The sequence below is a fragment of the Xenopus tropicalis genome, chromosome 7 (assembly GCF_000004195.4).
Source record: "Xenopus tropicalis strain Nigerian chromosome 7, UCB_Xtro_10.0, whole genome shotgun sequence".
NCBI classification, from domain to species: domain Eukaryota; kingdom Metazoa; phylum Chordata; class Amphibia; order Anura; family Pipidae; genus Xenopus; species Xenopus tropicalis.
In genome coordinates, this window is record NC_030683.2 from 30545436 (window position 1) to 30567726 (window position 22291).

The following is a 22291-nucleotide window of genomic DNA, read 5'->3' on the forward strand; positions in this document are numbered from 1 at the left end:
AGAGCAGATCGGCCTGGCCGACCGATATCTGGCCTGAAATTGGCCAGATCTCGATCGGCCAGGTTAGAAAATCTGGTCGGATCGGGGACCGCATCGGCTCGTTGATGCGGTCCCCGATCCGACTGCCCCATTGCCGCCCACATAATCCGATCGTCTGGCCCCAGGGCCAAACGATCGGATTATTATTTTTTTTACCTAAATGGTCCCCGATATCGCCCAAGCGAGCGGATCTGCTGGTGTATGGCCAGCTTTAGTGTCCCAAAAAATGAAAGGAGAAGTTAAGGTAAAAACTAAGTAAGCTTTATCAGAAAGGTCTATATAATTACAGCCATAAACACTTACTGAACTACTGCTCTGAGTCCTCTGTGAAAAGAAGACATTTTTTTTCCCTTTTCTGTATACATGGTCTTTTGTGTCAGACAGCACAAGCCTGCTAAGTTTGCTCCTCTCTCCCCCTCCGCTCTCTGCTGTAATCTGAGCTGATAGCTGTTCCCTGCCTTAAAAGGAAAACCATACACTACACAAATATAGTGCATAACAGCTTTTATATAAACCCCTGTATTAAATAAACCATTTTCGTGGAAAATATAATTTTAGTAGTATTTGCCATTGGGTAATCCTAAACAGAAAATTGCTCTTTTAGTACTAAGGGCCACCCTCTGGGATCATACGATTCACAGTGTGCATAAACAAACCAAGGGCAGACATATATGTCAGGTTGCGTCAGACAATTATTGGACAAAGTTCTGTCTTGTACCCTCACATTTCTTCCTGTTATAGTTAGAACTGCATCATTTCTTGTCATGTGAGAGGGAGCGCACAGAGCATAACAATATGGTGGCATAAGGTAAAATATGTAAAGGGACAGTATTTATTCCTTTATATATTCCATTGTGTTAAGTTAGGTTCTCAAACTGAACCTAACAAAAACTGAACTAATGATCTTTCCCCCTAAGCCTGGTCCTACTCCCCCCTTTTCTATCTCTATTGATGGCACCCTCATCAACCCTGTCAATTCCATGCGTTGTTTGGGGGTGATCTTTGACTCCAGTTTCTCCTTCTCTGACCATACTAACACCACTGTCAAAACCTGTCACTTTTTCTTACGCAATATTGCCAAAATCAGTCCTTTTTACTTTAACAGCTAGGCTGCTCATGCACGCGCTCATCCTATCCCGACTTGACTACTGTAACTTGCTGCTAACCGACCTCCCTAACTCCCATCTTTCCCCCCTACAGTCTATATTAAACACTGCTGCCAGAATTCTCCTCCTCTCATCCAGGAGAGTTCAGGCCCTTCCCCTGCTAAAGTCCTTATCGTGGCTTCCTATTAAACAAAGAATAGTTTACAAACTCCTTCTCTTAACCTTCAAAGCCCTCCATTCCTCTGCTCCTCACTACATCTCTTCCCTTGTGTCTCCGTACGTTCCTGGCCGACTCCTTCGTTCCTCGCAGAGCAACCGTTTGGTTGCGCCCCCAACTACTACTGCTGTTTCCCGCCTTAAACCTTTCTGCCTTGCTGCCCCTTACATTTGGAATGCCCTCCCCGATTTCCTCCGAGAGAATCCTCCCTCAGTCTTTTTAAAACTAAACTTAAAGACTACCTTTTGGATCACTCACCCAGCACCTGATCTTGAAACTGGCACTTATACTGTAATGTCACCCGCTGTGACCTACAGCACACACATTTGCCCATTTGTGTCTGTTAGTTACCCCTCCCATATAGATTGTAAGCTCTACGGGGCAGGGACCTCCTTCATCTTGTGTTTCTGACTCTTATTGCAACTGTACCTTGTATTTATTTGTATTTATTGTTGTACTTTGTATTTATCCATTATCTTTAACCCCCTGTTTGTATTAATGTATTCTACTGTACAGCGCTGCGTACATAAGTAGCACTTTATAAATAAAGATATACATATACAAGTTTTCATTCTGGGGCTGTAGTTTTTCTTTAAAGGCACCTATCATCCTAAAATGGCTTCCTGCACTCCAGCTGGGGGAAACAATATATATTTTTTTTTGTAATGAAAAACAGTCCCCACCAGAGCTAGACCACCATTGTGCATGCGCATAATGAATGAAGCTCCCTGTTCTCTCATTATACTCATGTGTGTAACGTAGGAGCGGTGGATGCACCTCACCTGCCTGCCTCGCGCACATGCACATAATGAGCGAGTTGTGGCACTCAATCACAACATGGCTGCCCAAACTGAGAGCTCCCTCTTGTTGTGGGCAGCCTATCACTGTAGGGGGCTATTTTTATTTATTTTTTTGACTATTGTTTTCCTCAACCAGAGTGCAGACTCTATTAACTTGCTCCTCTTGTGGGAGGGAAGCAATTTTAGGGTGATTGGTGCCCTTTAAGGGTAGTTGCTGTTATCCTAAATTCCAAAACTTTTATAGAGCTATGAGGCCAGCTATTCAAGTTCTGATAGGCTGTAAGGTCTGTGTTTTAGGAGATGTTCATAGGTCCCTGTGTAATTTGTGGCTCTTGCATATGAGATTAAAGCCATTGTCATGCGTAACATATCGTCACTATTTCAATAAAGCATAATCATATAGACATACTACTTCTTTTGGTACCTTAGTAATTTTATGTATTTACTGGGAATTAGGGGGACATAAGTACTATTACATTTTTAAAGAATACATGACAATTATGAGTTTAAAAGCTTTATTAATGCTCAAATTTTATTGTGCAGAAGTGGTCTTGAGTGCTGGCAGATAAACAAAAATGCCTTACTACACAATAAGTAATGGGTATGAGAATATCCCTAGAGCCCATGTCTGCATTTAGTTGGAGAAAGAGCTTGGGTTTAATATTCATTAAGGCTTATTCAGCATTTGTGATGACTGTACTATGTTGTGAGAAGATTTTCCCCTTTCCAGTTTTTTTTTATTTTTTAAACTTTTACATATTGTCTTATTGTCCGTGTTTAAATGAAGTATGATGTAAAATGACACTTGTATTGTTTTTCATGTAATTTTCTTTGTGTTGAACATAATGAAATGAACCATTATAAATATGAAAGAATATTTCCTCCTTCACAGTTGGTAACAGTTTGCACTACCTGTAGTGTTATTGACTGCAGCTGAGTACTTCATCTAGCTACTGACCAGGCTCTCACATTGCTATTGATGGGATCCTCCGTGTAGAAAAGCTTTAGCCCAGCAACAATTGCAGGTTATTCACATTTTGACATTTTGTCACAGTTTTGGATATAGGTTAGGACAGGACTATTCAGCTGGAGTCCTGTGAGCTAGACATGGCCCTCCAAGAGATTTTATGGTCTCCAGTCTGCTAGAAGGCAGCATAGGCTTCACTATGACATTTTAATTTAATCTGACCCTGAAAGATGAGAAATAATCTGCCCACTACATATAATAAGTTGCATAGCACTAGGTTTGTACATTGGGTAGGCCAAATAACTGTTGACTTGCTTTGTGCTAAGCTGTTTATGTATGCTTTAGTTTATAAAATTATGGCCCCCTGTAGTTATCTGATACAAAGGCTAATGTTCATGGAGAGATTAGTCGCTGCAATTTTTTTTTTTTTTTTTAAAAAGAGAGTTTGGGACAAGTCACTCGTTTTGTCTCTACATAAAGATGAATATAAATCGGCAGTACCTAAACCGGCGATACTATTGCTACAAATTGCTTATCGATCTGAATTGCTATGAGACCCTTTTTCGAGCGATTTTACAAAGAAAGCATTGTCATTCAAAACTTATTGGAATCACTGAAAGTTATACCCACTGAGCGGGAAGTCGCTGCAATTTCCCCATTGCATTGAATGTAATTTCTAAATGTGGTGGGAGGCGGGAAATGACACCTGGATTTGTGGGAAAAAGAATCGCTCCATTGTTGAAATCTCTAGTAATCGCTTGTTAGGAATACACACGCGACTTGTCGGTGGAACTCGCTTTTTAAAAATCGCAGCAACTAATTTCTCAATGGGACATTAGCCTAATAGGAGTGTGTGCTAGCAAAACCAGATCTCACTAATACCAGAATGCTTGTTAGTAGAAGGTTCTGTGAAATACTGTATTTGATTTCCCCCTCTTTGTAATAGGCCAATGTCATACAGTAAGTCCAATAGTCCACAACACATTCTCCAAAAAGTGTAGCGTGACATGTAGGTGCTTTTTAGCCTTATAACTGCCCTGTGTTTCTAATCTTTGTTTTATGGTTGAGTCATGATCTAAAAAGCTCAGGCGAGACGGGACCTGTGGTTCCATGGGTGAAGTTATGTTTATCTTGTGTGGCTTTTTTTTTATTAACTCATTAATAGCTTTATGGCTTACTCGTGGAGAGAGTTTGGCTGACCACGAACAGAAGTTACTGAGTAGTACAATATCGGAAAATTTTTTTGTGGCTACAAAAATTTCTTTGAATGTTGCAGGATCTGTTTAGTAGACTTAACTTTTGATGGTAGAATTCTAAGGGCTATGAAAGACAAGGATATTAGTTACCCGTGAAAAATCTCCTTTACCACAGGGGACAAATCTCCAGTGGTTATGTGAATCACTGGAAAAACATAAGTGTCTCTTTGTAGTAGTACAAAGTTTCTCGTGAGGCAACTTTGGATGACCTTGAAAAGCCGAAGCAACACCCATGTTTTCCAACCACCAATTTACATTATCGCTGGGGGGAAAGCATTTGGAGATTAGTGGCCCGAGTCTGTTATTGCCCTAAGAATTTAATTATATTGCATTGGGCTGGCTCAAATCCGCTGATAAAGCAACATTTAATTGTCTTCCTATATTTTTCATGACTGAAGACTGTCTCTGATTGAATCTTGGTCCTCACTGGAACAAGCTGCTTCACATAGGGTCATGTTTGACAATTGAAGCCCCTTTTGCTTTGGCCAGCGGTTTTCAGCTGCGTCCTTGAGGCATCCTAAGTCTTTGGTCATTTACCTTACCTTCAATCTCCTCATTTACCTGTTACCACTACTACTTCCAAACGGAGTTATCTATAAGGTAAACTGGGTTTCACAACTAATCAGGTAAATGTTCTGGGAAATCTTATAGTAACCCTTTAAATTAATGAACTGGAGCTCTGATTATAGGTCATTCATCTTAACAAGCCTTGAATTAGTGACACCTTGAGGCTCCAAATAAAGAAAAGAACCCTTGCAGGCCCTCATTTAAGAATCTGTTTTCATAAATATAACGATGTGCTCCATCATACTGATTAACTCACCAGCGTTTATGCTACTATGTTAACAGCTTAATAATTAGTAAGGCTTTTGTTAACTCTGGACTTGATGAGGCAATAGTTATTTGATAAAACAATCCATGTGTTATTTTTCACTTCCATATGCAGTTTTACTTATATATAATCACTTCCAGCCTTGATTAATAGCCTGCTCTTATTTATTTTGTCCCTTAGCAGTGCTTAAAACTAACCAGCAATTGAATGTCTTTATTTTGACTGGAGAGTCACTTGTTAATTTTAGTACAAACAAAAGATGGTATACTGTAGAGGTCATAAAATAACCTCTGCAACCCGAGAACGCTAAGGGGCATATTTATTAAACTCTGTAAGCCAACATCACCAGTGATGATGCCCATAAGAACCAATCAGATCTTTGCTTTTGTATTCTAACTTTTGTTGACTTACACCAGTGATCCCTAACCAGTGGCTCGTGAGCAACATGTTGCTCACAAGCCACTGGTTAATGATCACTGGTGACCTCAAAGCAGGTCTTCATTCTTGAATTTCTAATTTGGAGGCCACCACCAAGTTACTACCAAACTGAGCCTCCTATAGTCTGCCAATCCATATAGGGGCTACAAAATAATCAATTACAGCCTATTTTGGTCACCCTCAGAAACTTGTTTTGCTTGTGTTACTTCCCAACTTTTTTATATTTAAATGTGGTTTTAAAAAAAGATGGGGACCCATGGCTTACACACTATACTAAATATTCCCCCTAACCAACTCTGTTATGTGAAAATGGCCAGTGAAAAACTGAATTAAAGTCTTTCTTTACATGTCCTAGCCTTTCAACCGCACTCTAGACAACAAGTTTGGTACAATAATTTGACTAGTATAGAGCTCATGGAACCCTGCAGCTGGCCTGTACCAACACTTAAGGAGGGAATTATATCTGTATAAGGGGGCTTGCTTCACAAATTAAACCTATATCCATTTATTCTACAAACAACAAGACATATCCAGGGTCTCCACTTGTATTCTAGTTGAATTGCTGCTTCTGCACAGTAAGGGCCAAGATTCTCGATATTAATTGCAACTGTAAATAGGAAAGGTTTATACAGCAACCTTACATACTGCATGCAGATACTAACTGATGCAGGATATAGAAGGCCCTGCTCATTAGAGCTTACAATCTAAAAATGAGCCTTGAGTAAAATAACCAGCATATTTTCAGCTCTGAAAAGAAATCTGTTATATTTTATGCACCCCAGCTGCCTCCTAAATAGACATGTTTCACTTTTGTGGTTGAGAAGAGCAGTTTACTGTAATGCTTGTAACATTTGTGATCTGAAGTCGTTAGAGGAAGCCAAATCAGATTTATATTGACTTCTTTTGGCTCTTCTCATATTCTGCTGCCGTGCACATATGGTTCATACTAACAAGTTTGGGTTTTAAAAAGTTATTCATCTCTAGCAAATGAGAAATTTGGAGGAAAAAAAGCACACATGAGGAACTAAATGGTATTTAGTGCTAGCTGCGAAAACACTTGTATATCGGAAGTAAAATCTCTATCTGCAGCAGAAATAGAATATGATCTCCTGTATGTTACCAACTGTCGGCTGCTCGCATGGTTCCACTTAATGTACCTCGGCTATTCTGCTCTTTCCAACCCTAACAGTCTTTCCTAATGTATATTTGTCATAAATTAACAATCTTGTTGGTACTTAACGTTGATCTTTAGCTGTTTCCACATAGGGCAGTTGAAGGTGTATTCATACAGTTCAGCTTGCCTTGAACTTCCTTTATTTTTGTGCCATCCTGTCTCACACTGACCCATCTCATAGTTTTCCTCTCTCTGCAGTGCCCAGTGCCCAAGTCTCTGTGGCTGGGCTGCTCCAGCCTGGTGGACAGCATGCCCTCCCTGCAGTGCCTGTATAACCCAGGGACTGGCGCACTTACAACTTTCCAGGTACTTTCTCTGTCTCTGTCACTCCCACAAATTCTTTCTTAACCCATTACCTTGATATATAGGGGCATGCGTATTACAAGTTATCATGAACCTGGTGAGTGTTTTTTTTTTTTTTTCCCCATTTCATTTCATTTTTATTTTTGTTTTATACTTGTTTTTATATTTTGGGTCGATTAATATTGGAATGGAAAATAATTACTAGTGCTTAGAGCCTGCATAAGTGCTGCGAGGTCTGATCCTAGAATAGCTTAGTTACTGATTTGTGACTTATTGCATTGTGCAAATGCTGTTTAACCACCACCACACTGTAAGTGATAGTGTTAGAATATGCAGGTTACCATACATATAGGTATATGTGTTTCGGCAGGTACAGTAGCCTTGTTTTCGATATGATGGGGCAGCTGCACTTCATACTCTCAACTGATGTTCAGCTTCAGCTTTTTAGTTATATTTAATCATGCACCACCATCAAGGTAGCCATACACAGGCAGATATAAGCTGCCAGTTTGAGCCCTTCAGACCGATTCAGCAGCTTATCTGTCCATGTATGGGGCCCTTCAATGGGCCTACTCAACTGATATCTGGCCAAACATTGGCCAGGTGTAGATCGGGCAGGTTTGATTTTTCCCTTCAGATGAGGACCAAATCTGCTTGGTGATGTGTTTCTTGCTCCAACGGCTTGTATTTCCTTTGTTGTAATCCAATCATTTGGCCGTAGGGCCAGGCAATTGGATTTACACAATATCGCTTGTAATAATAATCCCTTGTTTTTGTGGCCTCGCCAAGTGAACAGATCTTACAGTGTATGGCTACCTTTACTGTCACATTTTGACCCCCCTAGAAGTAGTGATAACTATGGGTTGGGCAGTGTAGCTCTGGCACTGTTTACTTGCAACTCTTGCTGTATGCTCGTTAACTTTTCAGAATGTTGAAATTTTCAACATTTGGTGATATTTAGGATGCTCTATACCACCCCCTTTACCCTTGATCAATTTTAGTACTCAGTGATGGACCTCAGTAAAGAAATCTAATATAATTGTGATATTGAAGTCTGTCAGTCCAATAAACATCCCATTTGTGTTCTACATGGCATAGTTTTAGTTTCTTAGAGGCACTCAAAAGCAACACCAGAGGAGTAATTTTCAGTGCCTGTAGAGGTAACTTAAAAAAAATTTGAGAACCACAGTTTTCAAATGGTAGCTCAAAAGTGCCCATACATAACCAGTATGGGGTATAGTTTAAACAAAGTCATGCCCTCAAACTTTCCTATCTCATGTTTCAGTAAATTTCAGAATGGGCCTGTTTATGGGCCACACTTTGCTGTTGTGGTCTACACCAGCTAAAGATCTGTTGGTAGATCAAAATCGAGGTACCACTGTGATTGATCCTCCAAAGATATAGTTATTACTGTCCCAAAAATTCTGGTAGTTATAATTGTTATAACCCAATAACCCATTTTTTAAATTTATTTTCCCCCCAATTTCTTATTTTTTTTGTTTTTTAGTTCATTTGAAAATTTATTCAGCATTCTGTTTTATTTTGTTTGCAGAGGCAGATAATTTTATATAATCATTTTGTGGATTTTTGTATCGTTCATGTAATTTTTGAGGAAATGCCACCATGTTTAGTGTTTCTCAAAACATTTATGTGCTAGCTATAAATGAAGACTGCATGCTGTACATATTGTTATTGTCATTGTCATATTTTCCATGTCCAACCACACTCAAGCAATTTATTGCCACTGGTGAAGAGTTATAAGAGTATTATTAATAATGACACACACACACAATTTTCCTGCCACAAGTTCCATTAAATTAATGAAATTGAAAAATCTACCTAATTCTTGTTGTGACTAGGAGCAGTGACTTTCTCAAGACTTTTAAATGTTATTCTTCAAATGCCTGAAATTGTGAAACTTTGTTTAAAGGGCCCTTCCTTAATCTCAGTGTAGTATTATGTGAAATTTAGTGGCATCCAATGTCTTGAAGGAGATGTAATTCCCAGAGAGAGAAAAATGCTACTTTCTACTATTGCCCATCTATAATTTAGTTACTTAGATTATAATTTAAATCACTAATGTTTCTTTCTTTCATCAAATAGATCATGCCCTTATGGTTGTTGTGCAGCATCAAATTACTTGTGTGGCATTACCATTACAGCTTCTAAAATACATTGTGTGCTCAGGTTTTATCAAATTTGTATCAAAAGCTTTTTTCTATAATTATTTTGTCTAGAGTATTAATCTGTTATTTTACAATACCATTTTCTGTCTTTAATATGATCTACCTTAACTCTCCTATGGTGTAGTTTGTAAATTGCATATTTGTTCCATTTTGTGACTGAACTCCATTTATTGGCTAAAACAGGCATAAAATCATTTCCATACAAAAGTGGTTTATGGTAACTTATAGCTGAATGTGGATGAGAGAGAGTGCGCTCGGTGACCAGAAGAATCATCTCCAGACAATGTCAACAATGACTGATATCTGGACAAAAAATCCTGTTGGGATGAAGACCATGTTGACTCGATGTGGTCCTTGCCTCAAAGGCCTGCATTGTCTATCTTTAGCCCAATATCTGCCCCCCCCCCCCCCCCAGGTGGCTATATAGGCGCCCTTGATAAATGTAATGTATAGCCACTCCAAGTAAAGTTATTTTGCTTCTGTTATTTTAACTAACTATATCACATCAAAGGCAGTCCCATCTCAGAGATGTAGCCACCAAAGCCTTCCATTAAGCATTTGCTTTTCATATGATGGTGTAAACATAAAAGATAAGATTTCAAATTGGAAAGAAAAATAAAAGGCAGTTATTTACATGCTACTTTCAGTCATCTATATGCGGTTCTGTCCAAAGAAAACAAAAAAATCTTTTTAAAACTGTTAAAAAGTCAATATTGAGATAATTGTGTTATTGAATTAAAAACTGTACACCCTTACCTAATAACAAGTTGAATCAATTCATTAGAAAGGTTCACAGTTCTGTGAAGCTAATACCCTTCAACTTGTAATTCTTTCTAAATTTAAATAGAACATTGGCACAGTACTTCATTAAACACATCGCTGAAAGGTTCGCTTGCTCTACGACAGTGCTGCCATTTGATGTGTGTTTGTACGGGCCTATGGGAAATAAGGAGCTTTATCTAAATTGAAGAAGTCTAGAAGTCTCTGGATAGTAGCGGTTTCTTTATGAGATCCGATGTGCTGTTACATTTAGCTATCAGTATTCTGCTGCTGTTGCATTCTGTATTACGTTGACACAAATTGGTGACTATTATTATTATATAGCTAGCCCCTTATGATAAGGCAAAACGGAGATTGAAATGCAAGTCTTGATGGCTATAAGCCATTTGATTTTCTGCTCCATGTGTTTATTAGCACAACCTCTTGGGCCCCAAATGGTTACAAGACACAAGAGGTGAGATATTTGATTGACAAGTCAGAAATGCATTAGATCATGCATCCTGCCAGAGTCCCTGGTTCTCGCTGTTAAAAATGTCAGCATCTCCAAGTTTGAATGGCAGCCTGAGGGCCTCAGAAGCCTTTTGTTTTCTGAGATCGAAACACAAATTGGTTGTATGCCTTGAACACTCCATCCCGAGCTGTAATTTCATCTTTTAGCTAAGAACCACTCGCTACATGAGCAAAGTGGCCTGTAAACAATAATACCAAAAATAAATAAATAAACAGGGTCATGTTTCTGCTGCGCTGATCCACCAGTGGTGCTGACCTCTATCACGCTGAACATCTCTGCTCTGATTGCTCTTCCCTTTGGCATCTCAAGAAGAAAAAAAGCATGGACAAAGCAAGAAAAAAGATTTCACTTTGCAGTTTTAGACTTCAATTTTTTGTTTGTTAGATATAAATGCCCTGTAATAGTCACTTTGTGTTTTCATCAGTTCTGTGCCATCTGCTTCACAAGAATAAATAGGGTGCCAGCTATTGAAAAGTATCCTCTTTTGGGGCCCAGTTGTTCTTTGTTTACATGTATCAGTGAGTAACTATAAGAAACAGTCTGAGCATATACACAATTTAGAATTTTTAACCAGTTTGTCTGTACTGTTGTATTTTTGCCTCTTAACGGATGCATAAAAAATGTCAATTTAAGGACTTCGTCCTGGTTGTTTTGAAAGCTAAGTAATAGGCACTTTGTTCTGCTTGCATGGGAAAGTGATTATCCTGGTTCTCATGTCGTTGGGTTCTTTATTGCTCCCTCTTAACTTAGAATGAGTCGGACAAGGTCCAGGATCCTCTCTTCCTGCCAGTGCTGTCCAACTTTTCCACGAGTAGGCCATTAAACTACAGCATGTTTGAAGGCTATCTTTTATATAAAATTATATTGTACAGTGGAGCCCAAGGTTAGACAGGGGACCCTAAAAAATTAAAATTAAATCTGCTTTGCATAGAGACTCCTGATGCACGTTTGAACAAAATCAAATTAATAGAATTGTACAAAGACTGAATGAGGTACATAACTGGCACACACCACTTTAATGTTTACGCACTATTAGCTCATTAATGGAAGTATTTACAGATGAATAAATGATATTCCTGTTGCAAGGTTTTTCATATCCCCTGTAAAGATATTTGTGGGCCAATATTTAAACATATTTTTTGGCTATTTTTGTGACCATGAATTTTCCTGGTGGCATATGGTTTGTGCTTGGCTTGCCATAGGCTAGTCTTGCAGACTACACAAAGATAGACCACGTGGTAGTCTGTTTTGATACAGTCTGTTGCTTTTCTCTGGCCATATCGCAGTCCCATGGATTTCAGATTTTTCAAGTCCAAACCTAATCTTTAGTCCAACATTTTATCAATGACTCTTAAGTTTCATGACCATAAGATTAAACTCTCCATGAACTGCATTTTGCCGCTGGGGCAATCACCTGAAAACACGCTGCAAACTCTTGGCACTTATTGGTTGCTTGGAGTGTGGCATCCCCTTTTCCATGTGACTGTTGCATGACGGATAAGCAAGTACACTCAGACAGTAGTGGGGCTTGGGGCAGGGCAGATTTACTTGATTTGGTGCCACGTCTTGAGCTACCAAGAAATACTGATGTTCAGAATGAGTGAAAATCTGCTAAGACTGCTATAAGTCAAGTATGTAGTAAGCGGCCAACCTCAGTGCCCATGCCATCTAGTGACCTTTGACCGCCATAAGGGTAAATTCTTGGAATCTATTCCATTTGGCTTACAATGTGTGTAGCCGCACCGGCTAAAGTGTGTTATGCAGTTAGGCCAGGCATATGTGAGAGCCTTGGTCTTTAACCTGCATTGAGATTAGTTGGGTTGGAGTGCATGTAGGCACTGGAATAAGGAATCCTGCTTGGTAGCCTTTAATTAAGCTTACATTTTTTGGGATCATTCACCATTTCAGTAAAACAAGCAACAAATCTTAATGGTTGCTTCTGTAGGGTTGTATCGCCATTATTCACATTATCACATAGTTGACCTTTCAAGCTAAGATTTTAGAAAAAAAATAATTTAAAGAGAAATCAATAAAGCAATTTTAGAATTGTGATTCATAATGAGTTTGCCTCATTAAAGATACCGAGTAGAGTTCAGTTGCATACAATCAATAAAGCCCCCCAAGCCCCAGAGAAGATATGCTGTTTTCATGATCTCTGTGGTTTAAAAAAAAAAAAAAAGTGCTACCTCTAAAAATATATATTAAAAAAAATAATTGTGTGTTTGAAGGTGGGGGGGAGGTATTGTGCATGTGAGAGAATGATGCTAGCAAAGTGAATGGAAACCTTGAGAAGGCAACATCTATCCTGTGTGCCTCCAATTCTGCTGTAGATTGTCATGGAAATAAAATGGAAACTTCTAGAAGGTGAAGCAATACAATATAATTTTGATTGCTTAGCTGTTAGGTATAAAGATAGCCCAGACAAGCAAACCCGCAGAAAAGTAGCCATTCACTACCCAGGGTGTAAAAATGAAAATAAGTCACAAGAGGAGGTGTACCTGGAGGATTTGGACTTCTCCCATGTTTGTTGTCTAGTGACAGCCATGGAATAAAGACCTTGTGTTGGTGTTTAAGGGCTCTGGCACATGGGGAAATTAGTCGCCCGCGACAAAACTCCATGTTCGCGGGCGACTAATCTCCCCGAGTTGTCATGACCCGCCATCCCACCGGTGAACATGTAAGTCGCCGGCGGGATTGCACACGCGGCGGCGCGATTTCCCGAAATCGCCGAAAAAGACTCGCGAGTGTGCCAGAGCCCTTATTCCCATGTTTCTAATTTATAGCTTCCAGCATTCTGAACACTATAATTGTTTGTAATTTGGCTAAAGCTGGCCATACACGCACCGATATCATATGAAACAAGGTTTCGTACAATATTCGGTGCGTGTAGGGAGGATCAGCGAGATGACCTGTATCGGCAAAAGCCTTGTATTTCGGCCGTCTCGTCGATTGGGCGGGACAAAAGATTTTAAACAGTGCCCTAGCAAAAGCTGTGTTTAGGGCTGAATCGTCAGATGGGGTAGAATTTCTATTGTTTCTACCTCCATATCTGATGATTCATCTCTGTGTATATGGGACACCTTTAGTTTGCTAATCACGCATACGTTTCATCATGTGGCACATGTAGCCAAAACGTAGTTCAGCAGTTATCTTTTAAAGGAGAAGGAAAGGCAAAGTTACTTGGGAGTGCCAAAATGTTAGGCACCCCAAAGTGACTTTAATCACTTACCTTTTACCCCAGGCTGGTGGCCCTGTACGGAGAGAACAGCACCAGCCCGGGGTACCTGCAGCGCTTCCTACTTCCGGGTTTGCTCACGCGTGCCAACATTTTGGCACCCCCAAGTGACTTAGCCTTTCCTTGTCCTTTAAAAGGCAAAAACATGACCACTTGGTTACATCCTGTCTGTTTCATGGCACAGTCCTATATCAAGCACAAAAGAGTTGAATAGTCTTTTATTTTGTTACACAGATAATCATTTGCCTGCAATACAAATGCTCTTTTCTGTACCACACCCATAGTAGGTTGTGTCTAGTGTGATAAGCAGTTTGAGATCACATGCTAGGAAAAACTGTGACTGTCATGCAGAATTCAAAACTGTGCATCAGCAAGGGGTGGTGGACTTGGCGGGCAATAGGTTGTTCGCTAATATGGTTAAAAGATAACTTGCCGTATAAATATGTGAGTGTTTGTGTATACACACACATATATACACACACACACACACACACACACACCCCCCTGTGGCTTACTCTATATATAGATATAGATAGATTTGACACTTTCACTAAGTGTGACAGACACATTGGGAATTTAAATAAAGCCTATGATTTTTTTTTTTTTTTTCTTTTGCACAAGTCCTGTTGTGTGCAATGCTTTCTGTCTTTATTATTTTCATTTGCACCCAGGCAGCCACTTTATTATATCTGAGTGCTTCTCTCTGTGTTTTATATATATTTATTAGCAGGTACAGGTATGGGATCCCTTATTCGAAAACCTCTTATCCAGAAAGCTCAGAATTACGGAAAGACCGTCTCCCATAGACTCCATTTTAATCAAATAATTCAGAATTTTAAAATTGATTTCCTTTTTCTCTGTAATAATAAAACAGTACATTGTAATTGATCCCAACTAAGATATAATTAATCCTTATTGGAAGCAAAACAATCCTATTGGGTTTAATTAATGTTTTATTGATTTTTTTAGTAGACTTAAGGTATGGAGATCCAGATTAAAGAAAGACCCCTTATCCAGAATACCCTTGGTCCCGAGCATTCTGGATAATGGGTCCTATACCTGTACCGTGATACCAAGTATGAGTAGCCTGTGCTGACACCATCTGATTTGGTTGGTTCTGAAGCTCTATAATGCACTTATTGAATAATTGAATTTACTTTTTTGGGGGTTGGGGTTGCACATTAATTGAATTTGAATCCGTTCTGCTTAAATTTGAAATGAGAAAAACTTTAGGGAGCACAGTGAGTAGCAGACATGGCCAATCAAATGTGCTGTGCTGCTCTCTAATGGCCTTGCCTAGTATTGCCAGATCTCATGGGAGCAGGGAGGCCTTATTCATGTGCTCCGCTGCAGTAGCCACACTTCCTTGTCATTCATTATTTATCGGGCCCTTGTGTTTTGGAAAGGTTTTATGTGCAGTTTAAAATCAACAAATATTTTTGGTGTTTGGGGAGTTTTTGATGAAATGTTGGGCATTAGATTTTTACATTCTACTGTTAAGACCACTGGCACTTGGGCTGATTTGTCAGGGTTTGCAATAGTGTTCTTCCTACCTGATTAAACTTTAATGACCTAATTTATAAAAACTGGGCAAATTTGCTTCTGGGCAGTAACCCATGGCAACCAATCAGAAGTTTGCATTCAATATTCTATCTGCATCTGACTGGAAAAATCTAATCACAGATTGGTTGCTATGGATTAATGCCCAGGTATTCCCAGTATTTATAAATGAGCCCCAGGGTGCAAGGGTTCTGCAGGCCTTTATGGGCCGTGAAAATCTAGTTCAGCTTTATGTTCAGCTTTTTTTTTTATATGTATTAGACTGGCTTAGTGTTAAGAAGCAAAAAGCCAAATTAAAAGTTCCTATTTGTTTATTTGCCTCTTACTCAGTCTTCAGTTTAAAATCTGTACAGTCCTAAAGCATACATTTTTTTTTAGAAAGCTTGGTGATGTTCAATAAGTTTTGCAGTTTATCCTTTGTTATGGTGCCCTCTAGTGGGTAAATTGTTGAATGATTTCTCTATGATGCCTTAAATCACATTTTGTTTCTGGAAAGTCCTTTATATAGATTGAGGTGGGGGGGAGGGAACCTTACCTTTTTCTGACACTGTGGTAACTTGGCTGTTCTGCTGTAGTGTTCAAATTCACATTGGCCAGGTTGTTCTGTAAATTAAACACTGACAGCTACCCCCGGGGAAGCAGCCAAAGTATTTATGATGATGTGCTGATTACACAAAATACACTGCAAGCAGAAAACAGCTGCAGAGAACAAGCGGCTGCAAATGAATACAATTAGGATGAGCACCCTCATTGTTTCTTGTGGAGGAAGGAGAAGGCAGCATGCTAATGAAGGGCTGGGAGACACTTGGTGAGAATGGCATGCTTGGGACCACAGTTCATGCATCATTTGCTCATCTGAGCTTTTTGTGCTTAATCAGACACAGTGTGAGAGATTAAAGAGCAGTGATCTTGATTTGCTTTACTAAGGCTATGTCAGTCCCAGCTAGGCCAGTTTATATGGTACGATATACAGGGGTGGCCTTCTGGCTAGTGTACCCTTGTGTCTTAACGGCTGACTACTTTGGGTGCCTTTCTTCCACTGACATTTATATAGAGACATGACATATAAATACATATAAATCCTATCCTGCAGTTCCAGTGGATATTTATGTACAATCAGTGGGCCTGTTGGAAACAGAATAGAGGTTGAGGGCAATGTTCCCTCTAAGATGTGTGTGCCTACACAAATGTTTAGGCCAGCGCAGGCAACAAATTGTGGTGCTCACAAATTTTTTTTTGTGTAAAACACATCTTGTATCTGTTCTGACCTGAGCACACTTTATTTTTAAAAAAATAAATAAATAAAAAATGCACGCACAAGTTTAAAATGTGCACACAAAAGACATTTTTTGTGCACATAGCCGATAAGGAATTAGGAAACATTGGCTGAGGGCACTGTGGGAAATTCTGTAGGCACCTTTGAGTGTAGCCAATGTATTTGGACCTTCAACTTCAATTAAATTGCTCTTCATAATTTATTTTCTTACTGAATCTCATATGTTTCAGTGCTGGGTTTGGTTGCAGTCACGCTATGCATGGAGTCTGTAAGGCTTATTAGGATAATGCCACATGCTGGTATCCGTTCACTTTTTTTATGCATCGGTCCGGATGCAGACATGTGGAAACAGTTTGCATTTCAGCACCAAAATCCGCTACATGTGTCTGCACCCAGACTGAAGCTTTGGCTCTTGGTTCATACAGAAACCCACAGATATGAGTGGAAATGTGGTTTGGAAGGCTGGGAAACAGCCCCATTGGGCATCAACCTTACAAAGGCAAGTGAAAAATGGAGTGTGTGCTGCCACTTTTCAGAAAGCTACATGCGTGCATACATGTGTCTGTGCAATAAGTAGCCACTATCAATGCATCCCTTCAACAAAATGCAATGGAATTACTGGCAGTCTGTACCTGGTGGTAATTCCAGGGTTCCCATTGGCAGGCTGTGTCTGTAATCAAACATTAGTGATGTGTGGGTCAGGAAAATCCCGACCCTAACCAACTAAATGTTGCCATTGTAGGACTTGCATCCAACGTGTACCCGCGTTTTTCCACTTTGCGCTACATTTGCCCATGCTTTAGGTTCCAAGACAGGGAAACTTTGGGAGCAGAGGAAGAGTGCGCTTCCTCAGTCTGACCCGCACCCAATCCAAACCCTCAGTGCTCACCCAGATTTTAACCCTAACCTGCCTAATCCTGAGGATAAACCAGCACATCACTATTGCACACTATGCAGGTTTAAAAAAAAAAAAAAAAAAAAAAAGCCATTTTATATGCATAATATACACAAATGTTGTATTAGTATTGGTGCAAGTTGTGGCATTTACAATTCATTGTGCACCCACCGTAATGGCCTTCAGTTTTGAGCTTGCGGAAGGGAAGTTTTAATTGTGTGCTCCCCTGGTACAGACGTACATTTTAGTAGCTTTTGTGTAAGACCAGAAGATCCTGTGTCAATGCGAGGAAGGACTAGTTGTGCACACTTGTGAGGTTATTGTCTGTCTGTGTGTCACTCGAGGCAGTCCCTGACGTTCTCTGATTGCTGACATCTATCCCATGTGGCACAGTGACTTCCCTGTAATCATCTCACTTTAATCAATAGAATAATTGATAAACCAGATAAGATTTAAACTGATTAACTCCTAGCAAACCTCCCGGGAGGCAGGGGACTGGCTTCATTGTGACGTGTGTCGTGTAGCCTGGAGATGAAGTGCAGCTTGAATGATGTGTTTTTATTTGCTTAATGACGGGGAGGGTGTTAGAGTCAAGTGTTTAATTAACCCAGCAATGGGCTGCGCTGTCACTCGCGCACATATCCATCTGATTGAGATATCTCACCGGCAGAACTGAGTGGGGCTGCTAATATGGGGCCGAGATGGAAGATTGCATTCCCAGGGCTTTTGCTGGGTCACCGCATTGTTACTGAAGGGAAAATCTGCATCCGAATAAATATATTCCCATTGGGGTTTGGAGTTTAAGCATTAATAAACAAGGTATCCTTTATCTAGGGCAGGGGTGTCAAACTCAATCACATAAGGGGCCGAAATCTAAAACACAGGCTAAGTCACCAGGCAATTTTTTATTAAGATACTGCACGGTCAGGCACAGTCACCAGGGGCCACATAAACATCCAGAAGGGCCGTATTTGGCCCGCAGGCCTTGTGTTTGATACGTGATTTTTGCTGTCGCCTGTACCGGTTTTGGACTGATTTGCTTGCTATTACTATCTTTATCAACATGATGTCCACATTTGTAGTGTTATCCATTGGCCAGTCAGGGCAGTGAACATCGTGTTTCAAAGCAGCCTAAAAACAGCACGTTTTCTCCCAAATGGGCGCTATTTCCACTGTAGTCATCTGAAGGCAGATTGTCAGACAACTCATGTTATTTGGAGCTGCTTTTTTTTTGGCTGCCCGCTGTACCATAGTGCAGTGTTCAAGTGATTAGTGAGTGTTTTGAGTTTAAGCCATTGTGGAGGTCCAACCTTTCGTGGCCACTCCCTTAGTTTATAACAAGATGGCCGACGTAAGAATGGTTTCAGCCATAGTTCCCATGATCTATTATGTTTCACTTAAAATCTCACTACATTTGACCCCAAGCAGAGCTTTCAGGAGACCAAATGAGCATTCTCCCTAAAATTCTTCCTAACTAGCTGTCGTGCTGAGCCCTACAGGTGGGCTAACTGCACAGTTTGGGTGCTTTACATTCTGATCTACAGTAGGGTAAAACTCATCCAAAGTGCTCAAACACAACTATATACTTAGGCTGGATTATGGGGGGGGGTACAGGTGTGAGAAGGCACCACTTGTAAGTCCAGAGTTGGCACTTTAAACTGGGCATCTACAGAATGATTTGGCGAGGTTGACAAGTGTCTATGGTTGATCTCATTGTTTTCACTCCCGGCCTTATGATTGGATTATACCGTTGTCCTCATATACCATCCAGTAAACTGAAGGCTTGTGTTTTTTGTTGTCCCTGATCCTGCCCTTGATTAGAAACAAGTAAATTAATGTGTAGGCTTATTGCATAGAATATGCACACTTTTTATGTTAGTGGACAAAAAAAAAGTGTGGCCATGTTGCTGTTTGGTATTATTTCCTTTACCGGAAGAATTCATCTTTAATCTACAGTTTCTCATTCTGCACTAGTGGTTTTTCACCCAGCAAAGACATGCTGGAACCTGCCCTACAAGTCTGTCATTAGTTTGGATGGAAACAGTTATCAAAACAGGATGTTGGGATTTGGGCAGTTCTCATGCGGAGAATACATCCCATGTGCCTTGACCGTAAAGACCTATTTCCTGCTTTTTTAAAAAAAAAAATGTTCCCAATTTGAAGGCGGTAAGTTGGTTGCACCACTTTTTTTAAACTCTGTACGCAGCAGACTTAAGCTGGCAATAAAATGTTGCCTACTTGGCCTTTTCAGAAAGCACCAGCCAGTTATTGGCCCATTTACAAAGGTTTCCCATTGGCCTGCCTGACCCATATATGGCAGGTTCAAAAATCCCATCGGGCAAGGACTGCATTTATGTGTTGAAGCAATCCTGGCCTAGGGGTTCTCCAGAGATTGGCACATGGGCTAACAGTCGGATTAGCCCAATTTGGACCAGCACTTTGGTGACCAAATCACCAAACAAGCTCTCCAGGGGTTTGGCCAGCTTCATGTTGACAAATTTGCGCTATAAATTATATTCAGTGCAGGAGGAACTTACTATGATCCCAGAGACAGTCTTCTAGAATGCATAGAATATAATGGCAGTATATAAATTTTCGTTAATTAACAATATTATTGTGCACTGCTGGTTCCGGCAAATGGATGGTTGTTCTGATATGTTGTTAGCTGGGGGGGAAATAGATTCCATAAAGATACAGCTGGAGTTTGGCTGCGTTGTGCCAAAACAAATATTAATCACAGCCGAGGAAGTTTCAGCAAAATGAGTTTTTTTTTTTTTTTGTTTTTTTTTTTATTTATTTTGAGCGAGTTATAAATTTGAATGTGTTCCAGCTAACTACGCAGATAAATTTGTGTTAGCTGGGAAATCCAGACACGTGTTAAATATTAAACAGCAAATATTAAAAATGTTATTTTGCATTAGAATGGTGTTTGTGCAGTAAATTAAAAAAAATGTCTCTTTAATGGAGTGGATGTGACTGCGCGGCGCCTTTTTGCGGCTAATAGCGAGGGTTACGCATAAAACCCAATGCCTCGCTAAATAAATAATGCACCTTGCTTATTACTTCAGCGGCTTGTTTAAATAGGGAAGGAATTATTTAGAAAATAATTGGGATCATTTTGTTCACCGAGCTTTATGGCTTAAACGATGCAAAGTCAAGATTGTAATGATATTTCCCCAACACTCAACTTTATCTTCTTGATTTTGGGCTACTTTGCTTCTTTTCAGCATTCCTAAACTTTTATTTCTTGCTTAATTAACATCATTATTAATTTAGCTTTAGGGGAAACCCGATCTTATTTATTGCCTATAAATAGGCTGTAAATGGTAAGGATAGAGGTTTTTGCATGCATACAATAATGCCTATTTGCATTTATATTAGGAGCTGCTGCTTTCCTCTTGTAACCTCCAGTATGCAATGTAAGGAGCTCTAAGTATCTGCCTGGACATTCCAGGTCTGGAACTCATCCTAGATCAGGTATCTCAAACCTTTTCTATTTGTAAGCCACACTCGGATGTAAAAAAGTGTTTGTGAGCCACACAAGCATGAAAAAAATTCAGTTAAGCCAATTAAGGGTTGTGATTGGCTCTTCTTGGAGGAAAGTGTGTCTATGCTTTCAAAAATTGTCTCCAAGTCAGAGATTTAATAACGGGCATCACTTTGAGGCCACTGAAAGTAACATCAAAAAGGCAGGTGAGTTGCTCCCGAGCCACTGGTTGGAGTTTACTGTCCTAGATGGTTCTAACCAGTCCTAGACTGCCAGTCTGGTTTCTGGCAAATGCCAGAGGGGCTGCTGTAAAATGCCATAGACAGTTGCTATTATCTTTGGCTGTGTGTGGTTAATTGTGCCTTGAAATGCCACAACCTATTTTAAAATTCCAGTCTGGGCCTGGTTATAACAACCATTTCTGGCCTCCTCGGGTATATTTGTGTACCTCGGCTTCCCTTAACCAGGCAGTATACAGCATTTTTTACAGTAAGTTTTAATCTCTTTATATTTTGTTAAAAAAAGACAAAAAGTATGTTCAACGCAAGCCTTTTTTATTGTGCTATTGCCCACTTTGCAGGGGCCCTGTAACGCCTGGTTTATCATGTGTTTAATGAACAGAACTTGCACTGACTATACTTTCTGCCTATTTAAGGAAAAGTATATTTCTAGAGTAAGGCTGATGGCACAAGGGGAGATTAGTCGCCCCAAGATAAATCTGCACTACTGTGGATGACTAATGTCCAGAACATGCTTTCCTATTGGCAATAGTGTTAATTGCCGGTGGGAAAACACGTGTTGCTTTGTTTTCTGCTAAGACAGCCTAATTTGGCTCACCAGGAATGTTCAGAAAAAATAAACAATGCATACGCTTTCCCAACAGCCACTTACAGTATTGCCGGTGTGAAAGAATTTTTTGGGTGGTTTGACGCCAGTGGCAGTAGGCGACAAACCTCCCAGTGTCCCATTGCATCTTAATGGGGCAAAAGGAAAAATTAAAACTGTTTCAAACTTCTTGTTTCTTTAGAGGTAGGGTATTTGATTACCAGTGCACAGATATCCCCTGCTTAATGGTTTTGTGCTTATCTGCACATCTGAGCAGGCACAATCAAAGGGCAAGAGGAGCAGGATGATATACGTGGGATATAGTTTTATAATATAAAACAAGTGTTTATTTTATTCAGGAAAAAATGTGTGTGTGTGTGTGTATATACTTTTTAAATTAAAGG

The 22291-nt window shown here is 39.9% G+C and overlaps 1 protein-coding gene across 15 annotated transcripts in view; it reads left to right on the top strand.

The window, feature by feature from the left end:
* The window catches only part of btrc (beta-transducin repeat containing E3 ubiquitin protein ligase), a 101865-nt gene that overhangs the window by 16260 nt on the left and 63314 nt on the right, over positions 1–22291 (top strand). For 6 of the 15 annotated variants that reach the window (XM_012966580.3, XM_012966576.3, XM_012966577.3 and 3 more), the window contains one exon: positions 7028–7135. The exons of the other annotated variants lie outside the window; for them this stretch is intronic. In XM_012966580.3, coding sequence (XP_012822034.1) covers positions 7028–7135 — 108 coding nt within the window. The remainder of the gene's footprint in view (positions 1–7027; positions 7136–22291) is intronic. 15 annotated transcript variants of the gene reach the window in all.